The sequence below is a fragment of the Pelodiscus sinensis genome, chromosome 3, assembly GCF_052426305.1.
Source record: "Pelodiscus sinensis isolate ZL-2025 chromosome 3, ASM5242630v1, whole genome shotgun sequence".
NCBI classification, from domain to species: domain Eukaryota; kingdom Metazoa; phylum Chordata; order Testudines; family Trionychidae; genus Pelodiscus; species Pelodiscus sinensis.
The window spans coordinates 63,783,610-63,802,420 of NC_143054.1; the positions used below are offsets into that span (position 1 = coordinate 63,783,610).

An 18,811-nucleotide genomic window follows, 5' to 3' on the forward strand; every position below is an offset into this window, starting at 1 on the left:
AAACATGATTTATATAAATCCATGTAGTGTCTTTCTGGAATCTGAAAAAAGCTCAGGTTACTCAAACAGCAGCAGCAGAATATTTGTAACGTTCCAATCAGTTTTACTATGTACTACATAGAAGTCTACAGGCAACAGTGAAGTGGATGTTCTCATTTGTCTCACTTTTGTTCAGAATTTTCCAAAGCTTAACAAAAGAGGCTTTGAGGAGGAGGTGGGGAAGGATATGCCCCAAAGAGTCAAGAGACAGGTTCCAAGACAGGAGGGAGACAAAACTACTTTCCATGAAGTGGCCGACAAGTGCACAGGGTTCTAAACAGTCATAACCTGTGAACAGTAGGAGAGAGTGTACCACTGAGCAGCCTCCTATTTTCATCACTAAAGATGACAGAGGCTTCTCACAAGGCACAGTACCCAGATCTTACTGGTATGCCCACAATACTATACTGTTTGAACTGGTTTCTAGGTAGTAAACACTGGTATGTTTTTCCAAATCGTAATTTACCCAGCCAAATGCAGCTGACACTTTATACAAAACCAACCAATTCCAATGTACTTGTTATTAGTATCTTCTCCTATACCCATCGTCAAGAATGGCATATTGTCATGTCACAGTACTTAAGTGGAAAGATTTCCCTGACAACATCAAATATATATTTTTCCTTTTATTTCTCTAATCCACCCTTGTCAGTAACAATTTAAATGGCATATGGTTCTTTCAACTAGGTCTGATTACATACACATCTCAGATGGAAAGCTTCATACTTCTGAACCATTAGAGAACCTTTATAAACAAGGCAAGGAGGATCAAGTCCAAGCCTGGCCACCTATCTTTGCATCATATCAGCTTAATACATCAGCACAGATAGCCCTCCAGATCTACAAGTGTATTGCATTTAAAAACATCATCCATTTGAAGTTAAGTTTCCAACTACAAATTGTATACCTACTGTTAAGTAACTTCTAAAATTCAATATTTGCACATTTCCAATTTACTTGCAGCATCTGATAGCACTAAACTTTGTCAGTTTTCATAGTTTTGCTGTTGATCAGCTGCATCACGCTGGTGCAGTAATCGGGAGACAGCTCATGCAACAGGGTGTATAACAGCAAAGCTGAAACCAGAAAGGCAACAAGCAGGAGTGTGCTTGGAGAAAGCAGATTTATCCCAAGCATGTTGTTCGGTGTTGTCTTTGAGCCCACCAAAACCTTTTATAATAAAACACAGTATGAAGGCAGAAAAATAACTTCTGTTTTTAAGGGAATTGGGACACGATTTAAAATGTATTCTATCAAAAGTTTAATGCAATAGTTCCCGACCGGCAGCAGGCCACAAACCCCTGCCTGCCAGGCCATGGCCCGCCCACTAGGGTTCCCCACATAGCAGCAGGGTGCTGGGGCAGCGAGGCTCCACATGGCAAGTGGGCTCTACACAGCGCTTAGCGCTGCCACTGCACTCAGCTGGGGCCTAGCTGCTGCAGCCCTCAACTAGGACCAAGTGCCATGCAGAGGCCAGATGCCGGGGCGCTCAGCAGGGGCCCAACCCATTACAGGTTCTGTGCAGCCCTCCCACAACACACTGCGTTCAGCTGGCGACTGGGAGGCGGCAGCAGCAGGGCTAGGTGAGGGGAGCGGGATAGTCACAGGAGCTCTGATGGTGGGGGAGGGCTGACTCAGAGACAGTATGACATCCAGGATGGGGAGGTGGAACCAGGGAGGCTCTAGGGTTGGGGCTAGTAGTGAGGGAGCTAGGGGGACAGGGCTGGCACTGGGGACAGAGTTAATATTGGGGACTGAGGGCTAGCACGGAGGGACCTGAGGAGGATTAGGTGTAATGGGGCTCTGGAAATAGGAGGTTACAACTGAGGCGTTTGATGCAGGGGGCTGGCATGGGAGGGTAGTAGAGGGATGGGAGGGTAGTGGAGGGATGAGGGGCTCTAGGAGTCAGGGCTTTTTACACCAAGGACTGGCAAACCTATTTACAAACTTTTGATATATCGGTAAATTTTTATTTGCATATTTGAATATTCACTATTTGCATAATGAATATGTAAATCAAATTGTTGCCAGTCTACCAAAAGTTTGTGAATGGGTTTGCCAGTCCCTGGTATAAAAAAAAAGGTTGGGAACCACTGGTTTAATGCATCTTAGTCCCTCTGAATGTCCAAATAGACAAAGCTGGCAATCTAGTATCTGGGCAGCATGCATAGTTCAGACCCAAATCTCACGAGGCTGACAATCTCCCTGGAGACATCATGCAATGCTGCCCAGGGAATATTTAGTATTGGGTGGCCTGAGATTTGTGTTCAGCCTTGAACTGGGGGTGGAGATGCATAGCCAGGACATCTGGCCCAAAGTAGGGGTATTTATTGGGAGAAGAAACATTATAGATGAGAGGTGGAGAACCTTTTTTGGGGGTCGGGAGCTGCTGATGCACAGAAAAATCAGTCGGGGACGCACGACAGACAGACCGAGAGAAAGAAAGAAAGAAACACAACCACACTCTCACTGATATGGCCCCTGACTAAGGCGAGAGACACTCCCCCGATTCCTCTCATACACCGGAGCCTTGGGGGGCCCAAGCTAGATGATGTGCGCTCTTGCCACGTAGGAGAACTGCAGAGGGCTGGGGCACCAGTGTGGACTCCCCAATGCTGGGGGGGTGGCCCTGAGCCTTGGGGGCTGAATGTGGCCCGCAGGCCTTAGGTTCCCCACCCCTGCTGTAGATGGTTCCGTATTCATGCTGCACATTTGAAATACTGAAGTCCAACTTTCTCACAATATTATGTACTTATATTCTAAATAAGTACCATATTCATTCTGCAGATTTTAGTAATCTCTCCAAGGAGTTTTGAACAATAGACACAAAGTAGTTTGCTTCTGGGAACAACCTTTCATAAAATCCAGTATCTTAAGAAGTTACCTACCTTACAATAAAAATGTGGTTCAATGTATTTTGTCCATGTGGATCCCACTATCAGCACACAAAGTGTGTGCATAACATAGTAGTGGGATCCAAAAACCTAATTTAAGAAACTCATTTGAAAGAAAACAATCCAAAGTAATCCTCCTCAAATACATCCTCTTGTTCAAGAAATGGAGCATCAAGGATTATTTTACTGCTCATTTGAACTTTTGATACAAGTAAAAAAATGCCATACGAGGTCACGCCAGCAACGTATCTGGTGCAGAAGCCCGTTTCTGATTGTGGCACCGTTTTGGATTGTTACTGACCGTACTACTTGGAAGTCAGTTATGGGCATAACCTGTTCATAAAGGAATTCTGTAATCACTTCCATAAATAATGACTACAATCATTAGTGGTGTTAGGAAATGATCTCAAAAAAGAAACAAAACTTACCAGTTTAACAGCCTCTTGAGCTGCCTCTTTAGTACAGAAAGTGACAAAAGCATATCCTCTATTCAGACCAGTTAGTGGATCCATCATTAAGCGCAAATCCCAGATAGGCCCAGCTTTGTCAAATAATGGAACAAGCTCATCTTCAAATAAGTCTCTTGGAATCTTGCCCACAAATATCTAAGTAACAAACATTCACACGTATTTTTAAAATGATGTTAAATAACAGTCCATTTAAACCCTGTATAAAAATGTCTCCCTCTTACCTCTGTACCAACAGAAGGCTGTTGTCCTGAATACACAGAATCTGGAGGAGGACCACCATACTTTCTCTGCCCAGTAGTCACATCAAGTGTGTAGCCTGTTCTTTCCAAGAGTGCCTTCAAGAAAAAAGCTGAATGTCTTATGTCACATTCAATTCCCAATTTATTCAAGACTAACAGACTGTAACATGTAACCATAAGAACATAATAGCCAAAGGCATGTCTCAGTACCCTGTGTTCCAACAGTGGCCACTGCCCGATGCTTTGGAGGGTGATAACTGAACAAAGAAATGTATCGAGTGATCCAATCCATCTACTTTCATCCAATTCCAACTTCTAGTAATCAAAAGTTTAGGGACACCCAGGACACAGGTTTGTGTCCCTTTCATCTTGGCAAACAGCCATTGTTAGACCTAGCCCCCACAAATTTATAGAAGCAGCCATACTAAGTCAAGTTAAACCAAAGGTCCATCCAGCCCTGTATCCTGTGTCTTTCAACAGTGGCTAATGCCAGGTGCTTCAGAGTGAATAACTGAACAGGTAATCCATCAAGTGATTCATTTCTAGCTTCCCTTTCCCAAATTCTGGCAACAAAGACTAGGGACTCCTTCGGAACATTGTTTTGCATCCCTGACCATCCTGACTAACAGCTATTGATTGACTCCATGATTTTGTCTACTTTTTTTAAACCTTACTATAGTCTTGACCTTCACAACATCTTCCGGCAATGAGTTCCACAGGTTGATTGTGTATTGTGTGAAGCAATGCTTCCTTTTGTTTATTTTAAACATGCTACCTATTAACTCCATTTGATGGCCCGTAGTTCTTGCGTTATAAATAAATATACTTTCTCCAGTCATTTTACAGACCTGTATGATATTCCCCCCCCAGTCATCTCTTTTTCAAGCTGAGACGTCCCAGTCTTACTAATCTCTCTTCATATGAAAGAGGTTCCATACCCTGATCACTTTGTTGCTCTTTTCTGTACCTTTTCCTATTCAAATATATCTTTTTTGATGCAGAGACCAGATCTGTACACAGTATTCACAATGTGCACGTGCCACCTCATTCTTTTTTTAACACAATTATACTTTTGGCCTTCACAACATACCCTGGCAATAAGTTTCCACAAGCTGTGTACTAGGCAAAAAAGTACATCCTTATATTTTAAATCTGTTACATACAAGTTTAATTGGGTGATCCAATGATTTATTGGGTCATGTAGTATGTGAAGGTGTAGTATGTGAAGGGGTAAATATTCATTTTCTCATTTCATGATACCTTTCTTTCGCATCTGTGTCTGAATTTCCATAGTGACATTAGTGCTTTGAAACTTTCAGTACACTGCAGGTTTATATGCACATGAAACTAGAACCACTGAGAAGAGTAACCATAGTGAATAGTTTAATATGATTAATGCTGTTGGGTTAATCCTGATTTGTTAGCTCCAAGAAACAGGCAACGTGCACTTTTATTAAACCCAGGAAATTTCATTTTCACTGTAACAATGAAACCAAGTCAAATAAATGGACACTCATTTTTCTGTCAGACATTTCAATATCCAGATCCGCTTTGTTATAGATTTCATAATCCTGGACGTGTACCTATATATTCCCACCGTCTCGATGAGACTATTCACACAACACATTAAAGCACACATGACCATTTGTAGGATTGGAGCATTAGTTCACCTGTCAAAAGCAGATACTACTTCCTTTCTCCCATCCTTTGTCTTGTCGGTTTAGTTTAGAAGCTCTCTAGGACAGGGCATCTTTTCCACACATATGTACAGAACTCAAGCAAAAGCAACTGACCTGTGGCTTGAACATCTGGATATTAATGTTACAGAAATACCAAAGAGCGCACAAATATAGCTTAATATGTAATATTTTAATACGGTATGTTAAATATCTCACGTCTCCATATGGACCAACATTGTTATTAAAGTGATTAGCAGTAACTTCAGTTCTCATTACAGAAATAATACTCCCACAATTTCCTTGAGGAAAAAGGGCATTAAATAAACTGTTATAATCAAGAGTAGTGGTCACCAACCAATAGCTCGGGATCTATCAGTAGATCTTGGAGCCTCTGATAGGTGATCCTGACTGGTCTGGCCTAGGAATGTTAAATATCAGTTAATTAAATGGTTGAGTAACCTCGTGAATTTGTATCAGTTAGCTGACTATTCAATAGTCCTTGGCGGTGGGGCCAGCAGCCACTATAACCGAGGTAGCAGTGTAGGGTATCAGGCTGCCTGTCGCCTAGTCCTGCTGCCTCTGAAAAAGAGGCAGCAACATTGAGTGGCAGCAGCCCCTATCCAAGGGGCTAGGGGATCTGAGCTTCTGAACCCGGTGTGAACTGGAACTAAACCAGGCTGCCTGCCTACCTGGCTCCTAATACACTTTAAATGCAGAGGAGCAGCAGGGGTAGATCCCTGACCCAGTGTGAACCAGAATTGAGCCCGGCTGCTGGTCAGGCTGCTAAAAAAATTTACTGGGGCGGGAGGGTGGGGGAAATGCATGTATGCTATATAATTAACTTATACGTTTTTGCTTATCAGTTAATCGACTACACTATCACATCCCTATACTGGCCAGGAAGCTATCAAGTGTTGGCACTTCAGTTGTCCCTCCACCCACTGTCATGCTGTTTCTGCCCTTTGTCTTGGAGCTGCCCCCCTGGGAGCCTCCTGCTTACTGTGCAGGGTATGGGAGGGAGAAGTGGGGTGGCTGATGTCAGGGTGTCCCTCCTGCTCCCTTCCCCCCCCACTTCTGTACCCTATCTCCACAGAGAGATGATGATGGAGGGAGCTTGGCAATTCAAATCTGTCTCTCTCTCTCTCACCCCCATACGTGGGGGGTTGTTGTTACTCTTTTACTGCTTGCAAAGCGTGTTGTTTTTGATTTGACAGGTCTGTTACTTGCATAATTTTTATTTATCTCTTATGCTTAAATTTAATTCTTTGAGTAGTGAGTTCTGAAATGCCTAACCTGTCATAGCTGGAGTCATTATCCTTGTGGTAACTGCTGCTCCTGGAAGTGGCTGGAATGTCCCTGCAGCCCCTGAGAAAGTCAGACCAGGGAGTCTCCATATGCTGTCCTGCCTGCAGACACCACTCCTGCAGCTCCCATTGATCAATAACAGACAACCAGAGCAAATAGAAGCTGGGGGCTCAGTGTCTGTAGATGAGGGGCAGCACATGGCACAATGAAGCCATTGCTGTACATGCCAGCTGCTTTCAGGAGTGGTGCAACACCAGGGCATGAGTAAGCCTGCCTTAACCCCACTGCTCCACTACCCAGAAGCAGTCTCAGTTAAATGGTGCCCAGCTAGAGCCTGCTTCCTGAATCCGTCCCGTACCTGAACCACCTCCTACACCCAAACTCCTATCCCAGATGTGAGTCCTACAGCACTCAAACTTCCACAGCTAGCACCTTGAAATCCATCCTGGACCCCAATCCACCACCCTGGGCTAAGCCTGGAGCCCCTCCCACACTCCAAACTCCTTGGCCAGAGACCAGAGCCTGCATCCCAAACCCCTACCCAAGTCTGGTGAAAATGAGTGAGGATGGGAGAGGAAGGAGGATGGAGTGAACAGTGTGAGGCCTTGAAGAAGGGGTGGAGCAGTGGCAGCACCTCAAAAAAAGGGCAAGAAGGAAGTGGAGCAAGGGTATTTGGGTTTTAGGTAGATCTTACATTGCACTTAAATTGTTTAAAAAGGTTGGAGACCACTGATCAAGATCAATATATTCACAGCTGGAGCCATATGTAGTATGATTTTGAGTAACACAGCACTGGCCTGCTGTAACCATGAACAGGAGAAGTATTACTCCAAGAAAATTAGTGTATTTGATCCTTAAACTGCTGACAAACGATAGCCTGAGAAACTATAAATACAAGTCAATTTTAAGAAACTGTGATAGAAAAAACTGTAAAGGGCTTACTGGGATTTATAATTAAGGCACTCAGATCACAGCCTGTTTTTTTCCCCGATTTTAAAGCTGATGTAAATACAGGTTGAACCTCCCCAGTCTAGCACAGTCAGAACCTGAGCAGTCCCAAATGAGAGAATTTGCCACACCAGGTGAGATCTCAGACACTGGCCCTCAAGCCCATACCTGTTTCTGGCAGCCTACTCTAACAGGCACCTTGCCTTGCTCCCCTCCCGAACCTTGCTGGTCTGCTTGCTGAGCTGGTGCTGACTCTCTGGGCAGCACAGTCCCTGATCCTGTGCTCCAGGAGGCTGCTGGGGCACTCCCGCTTTGGCCCCACAGTACTATGTGCTGCTGGAAGTTGCTGCAGGGCTCTGGCCAGACTGCCAACCCTGTTGCCTCAGCTGGCCATTAGGCTCCTGGGATTTCTGGTTCAGGAGTATCCGGCTGATATTGCTGGACCAGAAAGTGCCAATTTTCAGAGATAGAACCTGTACAAAGTTCTGAGAAGTACCTAGTATTGGTAATGTCAGAACATACAAGTTCATCATTCTACATTCATACAAAAACCGAGAGAGAACATAAGAATGGCCATACTGGGTCAGACCAAAGGTCCACCCAGCCCAGTATCCTGTCTGCCAACAGTGGCCAATGCCAAACGCTACAGAGGGAGTAACCGAAGCCATCCCTCTCCTGCCATCCATCTCCACCCTCTGACAAACAGAGCCTTGGGATACCATTCCTTACCCATACTGGCTAATAGCCATTAATGGACTTAACCTCCATGAATTTATTTAGTTCTCTTTTAAACCCTGTTATAGTCCTAGCCTTCACAACCTCCTCAGGCAAGGAGTTCCACAGGTTGACTGTGTGAAGAAAAACTTCCTTTTAGTTGTTTTAAAACCCGCTGCCCATTAATTTCATTTGGTGGCCTCTAGTTCTTATACTATGGGAACAAGCAAATAACTTTTCTTTATTCACTTCCTCCACACCACTCATGATTTTATATACCTCTATTATGTCCCCCCCTTAGTCTCCCCTTTTCTAAGATGAAAAGTCCTAATCTCTATAATCTCTCTTCCTATGTGACCCGTTCTAAACCCTTAATCATTTTAGTTGCCCTTTTCTGAACTTTTTCTAATGCCAATATACCTTTTTTGAGATGAGACCACCACATCTGTACGCAGTATTCAAAATGTGGGCATACCATGGATTTATATAAAGGCAATAAACTATTCTCTTTCTAACCATCCATTTGGCACCTTTGGTAAAGCTTAACTTTTAGTTTGAGTTCATTACTATCAAGAGTCCTTCGACATCAAGAGTTAATTTTTCTGATATGTCTTACTACAGAGCATCTTTGGGATATTGAAACTGTTTTGGAAATATAAGTTTATCTTCAGATTGTGTGACCTACAACAGGACTAACTCACAAACCCACTAGGTGTGTCTAAAAAGCAACAGCACTATTGCTACCTTATTTAGATTTATTCTTAATTAAAAACAAGATGCATGATTTGATATTTGTATTCCAAAAAAATCCCATATTTCTTGCCTTGAGCAACAGAACTGCTTGGAAATATTTGCCCCAAATTATGAAAGGGTAGATTAAAATACTTTTTAAACTAGAAGAGGAATATAACCAACCTAAGCAAATTATACATACACTGGATTTACAGAATCTGCTGTTTAAGGAAACATATAGATAAAAAGTTTCTAGCCCAAAATGCGAAAAAGGTATTTGTGATCTGAGGATGTTAAGAGGCAGGTAATTGCGTCATCATACAGTCAGTACAAGTTGTATTGACTGCACAATTAGTAGACAAGGGAAGGCGCCCAGAAGGAGCTACATCTGATGTGGCTCTGAAGTTTAAATGTACTAAGAGCCGGGCACACAAGCAGCCCAGTTCCTACTACATTTAAACTGCAGAGATGCAGCAAGGATAGCTTCTGGACTTGGCGTGAGCCGCGACTGAGCCGGGCTCACTCAGTCCCGGCTTACACCAGGTCCAGCAGTCCCTGTCCACCGGGGGTCCCAGCGGGGAGCTGCTGGAGCAGCCTGCCCTGGCCCCTATGCACTGCTGTCTCTGATAGGAGCAAGCAGCACCGCTGAGATGGTGCTGGGGGGAACCAGCTTTTAAGCTGGCTGCCACCTCACCTCCACCTGCTTCCCTGCCCTCTTGCTGCCTCTGATATAAAGGCAGGAGGTGGGGGAAATGCAAGCAGATGACTCAAGTACTCTTTTACACCCTTATTGTGATTACCAGATTCATGAATGATCTGAAAAAACAGTATTTACTAGACAAAGCACAGTTATTGGATGAATTAAAAAGTCAGACCTGGACATTTTTTTAAAGGGTCACTTATATACTTTACAACTTCAGATACATACCTTAATTTTTGCCTCATCTGGTCCTTTGCTAGAGTCTGCCACCTTGGTCCCCTGTTTTTCTCTCTGTCTATATGTCTTCATGACTCCACATAAAAAGGCACTTTTGTTCTGAAAGAGTTGAAAATTTTCATATTTGTAGATCTGAAGCTAAGCACACAATTTGTTTTTCAAGTGATTATCTGATCCTAGCTGCACAAAAGTTATACATCAAAACACAGATCACTGAAAGAACTTAAATACAGTTCTTGCCAATCTAGTAGCAGTTTGTTCTTCGTGTTATATACTAAATTGCTTAACATTACCTGCACATGTGAAAGATCACTGTCTTTAAATTGCTGAAGTACTGCCAATGCACCTTCTTCATTAAATTCCTTTAAAGCTTCAATAGCTCTTTCATCTAGATCACTGTGTGCAACTAGCCCTAGGGAAAAGAAAAAAATACTAATTATATTTGAGCAGCAATCTCTGTTTAACCATATTCATCAAATTTCAGTGATCCAAAATCAGTGAGTTTGTGTAACAAGTAAAAAGCTCATATTACACAATCTTCCATTCCTCCCTAACTCATCTGCAAGAATTATTTCCATTTCCCCATTAAGAATAAAAACAAAAGATTTTTCCTGAAACAATTATTGTATTTGTATCAGAGTATCATCCGTGTTAGTCTATAAGGTGCCACAGGACTTCTCGTTTATGCAGATTCAGACTAACAGATTTATTGGAACATAAGCTTTCATGGACAAAGACCAACTTCATGCATCTGACAAAGTGGGTCTTTGCTCACAAAAGCTTATGCTCCAATAAATCTTAGGCTACAAGGTGTCACAGGCCTCTTCGGTGTTATTGTATTTGTGAACTTATTTAATACCACAAGGCATCCAAATATTACACGGGACAACATTATTTTCATTACCTGACCTGAACACAGAAGAGTTTTTAAAGAGATTTTAGAAGTACCACAGTAACTTGGTATATTTTGAAAAAAAGCCATCAAGCTCAAAGTCACTTAAACACTCAAACTATCACAATCAAGATCAAATACAGCTTAAGCAGCACAATCTTTGCATCTAAGACTCCAAATACTAAATCACAGAGTATCATCTAAAACAAGAGAATACATCAATTCAGTTACTGAAAAGTTACTTACAACTACTAACCCTAACCACATCACCTGCTCCTGCTATGAGCCACTGTTACCTACACCAGCTGTTACTATTGTCTTATACCTATCCATCTGGTTTATCTACCTCCTCCTTTCCTTCCTTCCCACTGCAAGTGACTTTAATCATAGGTCCCAGACTTATCCACTGGGTATAAATCAGTTACAAGTATTTAATAAAAAACTCCATAAACCAGTACAAAAAGATACAACTGCAGTCCCCATACTTTTGGAAACCACAAAAAGTTGCTATTTTAGCCCAAAGCCAGAGGAGTCCAATAAAAAACCAAAAGTGTGATTTTGCAAGTTTTACATCTTACCTGCAACGTAAATTTCATCTAGTTTTTCAGCAACTTTCTGTGGTAAACCAGCATCAAGCAATGTCTGGAAATGCTCAGAATGGGTAACTGCAGCAGAAGTATCCATGGGCTCTTCAGTACCATTCCCATTAACATGTTCAGTAGCCATGTTTCCAGATATCTGTTCAAACGCAATAAGCATCATAATTAAGCTAGAAATCTTCAAGCAGAACAATTCAAGTGACAGTACATGCAACGCCTACTCTATGCTTCCAAAAATCTCAGACCACTCCCCTGCTATTTTGATTTCAAAAGATCCACAAAAATCCTCAAAAGAAAGCACTAACACAAAAGAATACCCTAGCACCACAGCCTATAAGAAGTGGGGTAGACTTCACTGCATATTTTACACAATTCAGCCAGCCAGACACTCTGACTCACCTCTCTCTGTCTCTAACACTCCCTAAGAAGCCCTGAACAAGTTAGAAATGGAGCAAGACGCCAATGGCGGGGGAGGAAGGAGAAGGGAGGAAGAGCAAACCTGCCACATGCAGCAGCCCCTACCGCGCGATACAGTCACTGACACTCACTGCTGCTTCCACCTCGATCGCCTATTTCAAGCCCGCCATCTCTCAGAAAGACTCACGGGCCATCCCGCCTAGCCGTGCACGGGGTTCGGGGTCCATCCCGCCTCCGCTACAGGCTCCGCGGAGCAGGCAGGAGGAACAAAGCGCTTCCCAGTCCGCACCCACCCACGGGGGCGGCGGTAGCCGCCATGAGCCCAATAGAAACACGTGCTCTGCTGCGCGTTCAGATGTCCTACAACTTCCTCCACTGACCGACTTCCCCCTCCCTTCCTCCCTCACTCAGAGGAGCAGCCTCACCCCTCAGCCCCAGCCAGCCCCACCGCTCACCCCAGCCCCCGGGCCCGCCACTGCAACACCCCGGGCCCGATCTCGCCACTCCACCGGAGCTCGCCGCGCCTCCTTACGCCGCGCCTCCCCCGGCTCTGGAACAATGCGCCGGCCCGGCTCCCACGCCACGCTGGGCAGCGCCGTCGCCCGACCCCGCGAGCCCCAAGCACGCGAGGCTCGATCCCGCACGCGGGGCCCCGAGGCCGCAGCCAAGTGGCTCCTCGGCCGGCGGGCCCGGCCCGCGCCTCCTCACAATGAATGGAGCTGCCGGCCCGGCGCTGCCGGCAGGACAATGAGGCGACAGCCACGCGCCCCGCCCGCTGCGGGGCCTAGAGCGCGGCCACCAGCTCGGGCCGCCCGCCCCCCGCCCGGCAAAAGCGGCCACGAAAGCAGCCAGCTCCCCCGCCCATCCTGCAGCAGCTGGCAGCCGGGCCCCCGCTCCCCCGAGCGGCTCACGCGGCCTGGGCTCCGCGTGTTACTCCGCGCCCGCCCGACTCCATTTTCCACGGAGCCGGCTCCCCTCGCTCTGCCCCACCCCGCGCCCGAAACCCCAAGGCCCGCTCCCGCCCCACTCGTGGGGCGGCTGCTGCTACCCAGAGGGAGCCCCGACCGCGGATCCGGCCTGCCCGCCCGCCCGCCGCGGCCTGGTGTCTGACCTGTCGCTGGGGGAGGGGGGGAGAAGGCCGGGCGACGAGGCTCGCGGCGCGGCTGGCGGCTCGGCGTGCGGAGGAGCTGCCCCTCTCCGCTCCCGCGGCGTGTCCGGACAGTGTGCTGGAGCTGGCGTAAAATGGCGGCCGCTCGAGCGCTCACGCCGCTGCTGGCACCAACCCCAGCCCCTTCCACTCGGATCGGGGAGGGGGGGGGAGAGAAAGAGGCGCCGCGCGCGCTGGCTCAGCCCCAAACCCGGGGTCTCCCAAGCAGCTCCGCAAGGGTTATCGCCTCGCCCCGCCCGCTGAGCTGCCAGCGCGCGCGCGCGCCCGCCCCTCCTATTCTCCCTCCAGCCCCCGCCCCCCGCCGTAAGTTCTCGGGAGAAGGGCGGTCCGAGGCTGTTCCCCTTCCGCCCGGCCTGCGGGTGCGAACGAGCCGCCCTTCCCCCTCCTGCCTCCGCGCGCCGCCCTGCCAGCCCCCCGCATGCCTGCACTCCCGACCGGCGCCGGGAACGCGCAACCTGCCGGGCCTCGCGGTGCAGCGGGGTTGTAAAGCGCTGCCCTCCGCGTGCTGCTGGCCCCCGCGCCGCGCCGCGCCGCGCGGGTGTGACTGACAGCGCCCGGCGGCGGCGGGACTCAGGGCTCGCGGGAAGGAGGCGCAACACGGCCGCTTTGTGCGCTCGCTGGGAGCTCCGGAGGTGTCTCCTCGCTCTGGGGCTGGCGAGAAACGACTCGCTTAGCTTAGGTTTACCGTGAGACTCGAAATAACTATCTCCCTTGTGCTGGGGGAGCGTCCCGCCTGCTTCACTATTTCTGACTCCAAAGAGCTATTGGCTGCATTGGCAGATACCTCCGCATGCCTGGATCCCAATTAGTATCGTCTGGATAACCAGCAGGGGGATTCCCGCAGAGTTTCAACTCTAGGATGGGGCCAAATTCGGAAAGTTTGTCTATCTACTTTGTGGTGGTTTCAGACTGAGATCCTGCAACCCATTAGTATGTAAGGACACTAAAAATCCAGAAGAGATTTATGGAAGGTGCATGTTTTGTACTCAGAGCTTAAAAGATTTCAGTGACAGTCTTATTTCATATAGGTTTGATCTGAGGAAGTGGGTCTGGCCCACGAAAGCTCATCAGCTAATAAACCATCTTGTTAGTCTTTAAAGTGCTACATTGTCCTGCATTTTGCTTCAGCTACCCCAGACTAACACGGCTACATCTCTATCATTATTTCATATAGGACACTGAAACCCCAGAGTAGGTGGACTATGAGAGGATTCTATGTTTTTATGACGGTTAAGTGAAAATGTAGTGGAGTAAGTGGGGAGGAATCTTAAAGTGCAGAGAATGGTCACATAGTATTCTTCCTGAGGTGTTGATTGAAACTAACTTACATCAGGGTCTCTAACATTTCATGCCAAAGCCATTTTGAGCATGGCCTGTTGTGTGTAGAACCCTGCAAATCCACGGATATGCACTTTATATTTGCAGGTATCTGCCTCTGCAGGTAGCCACAGCTTATTTGTGCAGATATGGATGCAGATACACATTTTGTATCTAGAACCCTTGTAAATGTGTGGATGTCTGCTTCATATTTGCAGGTATCAGCATCCACAGATATCATTGTAAATATCCATGGCTTACTGCAGATGTGAATACAGAATTTTGTATCTGTGCAGGGCTCTACTTTATGTGCATATTGAGGCACTGATGAAAGATGGCATAGGCAACTTTCTTCCTTTTTTTGTTTTGTAATAGTGTTGGAATCCTGGGGGTGAGAGTGAATAGATTGTCAAAGGAGGTGAAGTGTTTATACATTTCAGGGCTGGCACAATAAAAGTGTGTGAGGTAAAGGGGCACATGTCAATGTTGAGAGAATAGAAGGCTGCATGGGGTGGTTTTCAGACATTTTCCTGGATTTGCTCAATTAATGTTCTGCAGGGGGTTGACATATCACAAGTAACCTTAAGTCTGTACTAATTTTTTTTTTGCTGTTTAATTTAATATAGAATTAGTAGAACAATTAGGTCTAATCTTTCTGTACAAGGCTCCCATGAACATCAACTGGAGTTCTACAATTAGCAAAGTAGAAGGACAAACAGCCCCGCACATCAATACTGTGATACCTCTTACATGAATCTCATTAAACGCTGTCACTAACCTATTATAGTTCATGTTACATAATGTTCTACACAAATTTAGCATCAGCTCACTTTTATGATTTAAAATGTAAATACAAAATTATGAAACTTCAGTAACAAAGTCATGTCAGGCATCACAGAAACGTATTGGAATTACAACAATCAATGGGACAATGTAATACCAGTAGGGGCTGTGGATATAAGAGGCAGGGGAAGGTATTGCATTCCCTAGCCACTAACCTAGCCTCACCCATACTCCACCCCCAGAACACCTAAGGCTGTGTCTACACTGGGCCACTTATTCCGGAAAATCAGCCACTTTTCCGGAATAAGCTGCGAGCTGTCTACACTGGCCCTTGAATTTCCAGAAAAGCAACGACGCTCTACTGTACAAAATCAGCCGCTATTCCGGAAAAACTATTCTGCTCCCGCTCAGGCATAAGTCCTTATTCCGGAACACTGTTCCGGAAAAGGGCCAGTGTAGACAGCCCAGTAGTCTTTTCCGGAAAAAAGCCCCGATCGCGAAAATGGCTATCAGGGCTCTTTTCCGGAAAAGTGCGTCTACATTGGCCACAGTTGCTTTTCCGGAAAAAGGGCTTTTCCGGAAAAGCAGCCTGCCAATGTAGATGCTCCTTTTCCGGAAAAACTGAAAACGGAATAGTATTCCATTTTAAGCAGTTCCGGAAATTCATGCCAGTGTAGACACAGCCCTGCAGTAGGCATACTGGGGGCAGAATGTTTCTGCCTCTGAGCGCCCACCCTCCCCATGCTTCAGGGGCCAGGGTCTGGGGTTGCATACCTCCTGCCCACTCCGTGGTGCTCTGGAGGCGGGGGGGGGGGCGGGGGGGGGGAAGCTGAGCCAGAAGGGGCAAAGCTATTCCCACAGCCCAGGAATATCACAGTACAAAATATACAGGAATGACTGTATGGAAGACTGGCACTGTATGAAAAAGAAAGCACATTCAAATATAGTAAACATTTTCAGTTACTCAAACCGCACCACAGAATCTCTATGAATAGTAACTCCATGCTTGAATAATAAAGAGTACTGTATACCAGTAGAACTATATTACTGATCAACTGCTTAGGATAATGATTACGGTATATATGACTGGGTACATGTCACATCAGGATGAGAAGCAGAAATAAAGTTTCTAAATACCATTACTGACTGCTTCTTGAGCAGCTAGTCCTGAAATCCACAAGGAAAGAGAAGATTCTTGATTTTTGTTTTTTTAAAGAGCACAGGATCTGCTCCAAGAGGAGAGTACAGCTGAACCGCTTGGTAAGAGGGACTAGAGATGTTAAAACGTGTTTATTTTTTTAAACCGCTGAAATTTCAGGCAGTTATACATTTACACGCAGGGGGCAGGTAGGAGCAGCAGAGGTGGCAATGGGGGGGCGGGCAGTGGCGCTGCAGGAGCCAACATGCATGAGGAGCCAGCTTAAAAGCTTTGGGGGAGGACAGTTGGCTCAGCAGGAGCTGACTTGAAAGCCGGCTCCCTGCATGTACCAGTTCCCGCTTGCACCCCCACCCTGCACTACTGCTTCTATATCAGCTTTTAAGCTGGCTCCCCACAAGCACCAGCTCCTTCCTGCCTCCTTCAGCTGCTGCCTCTGATACAGAGGTAGTGGGGCTGGGGGCTGCATGTAACCAAGAAAGCTCATCAGTTAACCATATACACAGGTACATGTTCACATCCCTAATAGGGACCGTAATATTCTTAGATTTACACCCTTGTGAGGTGGAAAATACCAAAGAAGACGAGAACTGCATTATTTAACCTCAGAAAGGAGAATTACACAAAATGTGAAGAAGCTGGTTATATTGTCGTTAAAAGGAACACTCACAAGAGTGAAATGCTGCAAGCTGCATGGAAAAATTTTCCAAAACACCATATTAGAGTCTCAAGTTAAATAAATACTCCTCAAATTTAAAAGAATAGTAAGAGGACAAACAAATATCACCATGGTTAAACAACAGAATAAATGACGTGATTAGAGGAAAAAAAGGCACCCTTCAAAAACTGAAAGTCAAATGCTGCTGAGGAAAATAGGAGCATAAACTCTGGGGCTACGTCTACACTGGCCACAATTTCCGGAAAAGCCATGCAAATCAGGTAAGTCAGGATAGTGAAATCCGTGGGAGATTTAAATATCCCCCGCGGATTTAAATAAACATGTCCGCCGCTTTTTTTCCGGCTTGGGGAAAAGCCGGAAAAAAAGCATCCAGACTGGCACGATCCTCCGGAATAAAGCCCTTTTCCGGAGGATCTCTTATTCCTACTTTGAAGTAGGCAATACTTTGAAGTAAGAATAAGAGATCCTCTGGAAAAGGGCTTTATTCCGGAGGATCGCGCCAGTCTAGACGCTTTTTTTCCGGCTTTTCCCCAAGCCGGAAAAAAAGCGGCAGACATGTTTATTTAAATCCGTGGGGGATATTTAAATCCCCCGCGGATTTCCCTATCCTGACTTACCTGATTTGCATGGCTTTTCCGGAAATTGTGGCCAGTGTAGACGTAGCCTGGGAAGCCAAGGGTAAAAGTATAATTACGCAGGCCAAAAAAATGTTGAAAAAGAACTAGAAACAAATTCAAAAAATAGCAAAAAAATGTGAAGTATATTAGAAGCAGGAAGCCTGCCAAACAATCAGTGAGTCTACTGGACAACTGAGGTGTTAAAGAAGCACTCAAGGAAGACAAGACCATTGCAGAGAAACTAAATGAGTTCTTTGCATCAGTCGGCACCTTATGGCTCATGAGCCAAATACAACTCAATACAGAGCCAAATATAGCTCACAACTGGAGCTCAGCCCCCTCCCACCTCCCATCACCTGTAATGGGAAGCCCGTGGTGGCACTCCAGCCTCTCGCCCTGCCAGCACTGGCTCCTGGCATGCGGGAGGAAGACAAAGACCTAAGCCTCGCTGGGCAATCGGGGCGTGCTACTGCTCTCCCTTCCCTGGCTGGGGAAACAGCACTGCATGAACAGGCTGCCTAGAGGCTTTCCCCGCTGCTCCCATTGGCTAGAATCCGTCCAATGGGAGCAGCGGGAGGCCATGCCTGGGAGTGGCGTGGAGCACAAAAACAAGTAAGTGCCTGCCCTGACACTGTCATGCCCAGACCTCACACCCCCACCTTGCTCCTGCACCATCCCCCTGGCCATACACCTTACCTCCCACCCACACCTCATACCCTCACCCACTCCTGTATCCCACCTCCCACCCAGATCTTACACCTCCATCCCTATGCCACTCACTGGCAGTCCTGTCCCACACACTGAACTCCTCATTTTTGGCTCACCCCAGAGCCTAGGGTGCCCCACAAAATCCAATTGCCCTGGAAACCTGGAAGAATTAATCTGGCTTGAGACGTTGAACCACAGCCCTCTCTGCCCTTCCCCCCAGCCCCCTGTGAGTGGGATATCTCAGTTAGGAGCCACGTCAGTGAGGGGTGGGGAGTTTTGGTGGTTTTTTTTTTTTAAATTTGGCTTCTCACTTGTGTTGTCCCCCACTAATTTTTCTGTGGATCAATGGCCACCAACCCAAAAAAGTTCCCCATCCCTGCCATAAATAAAGACGAGTGTCGAAACCTTTTGTATTTTACTTTACTTTATTTAAAATGAAGTTTGGTAAACTAACATGAGAAAGTTAGAGTGTATTATCTGTTAATGATTTCAATTAAAGTTTCCTTTCTTACTGGTTA

The 18,811-nt window shown here is 46.2% G+C and overlaps 1 protein-coding gene across 6 annotated transcripts in view; it reads right to left on the reverse strand.

Annotated features, from left to right (window-relative positions):
- The window catches only part of SYNCRIP (synaptotagmin binding cytoplasmic RNA interacting protein), a 38,975-nt gene extending 25,736 nt beyond the window's left edge, over nt 1-13,239 (reverse strand). For 3 of the 6 annotated variants that reach the window (XM_075923843.2, XM_075923842.2, XM_075923847.2), the window contains exons 1-6: nt 12,977-13,239; nt 11,428-11,587; nt 10,251-10,369; nt 9,949-10,056; nt 3,625-3,738; nt 3,362-3,538 (exon numbers count right to left, since the gene is read on the reverse strand). In XM_075923843.2, coding sequence (XP_075779958.1) covers nt 3,362-3,538; nt 3,625-3,738; nt 9,949-10,056; nt 10,251-10,369; nt 11,428-11,575 — 666 coding nt within the window. In that variant the 5' untranslated portion in view covers nt 11,576-11,587; nt 12,977-13,239. The remainder of the gene's footprint in view (nt 1-3,361; nt 3,539-3,624; nt 3,739-9,948; nt 10,057-10,250; nt 10,370-11,427; nt 11,588-12,976) is intronic. The other 3 variants (XM_075923846.2, XM_075923845.2, XM_075923844.2) reach the window with 3 other exon arrangements.
- Nucleotides 13,240-18,811: the final 5,572 nt, after the last annotated feature.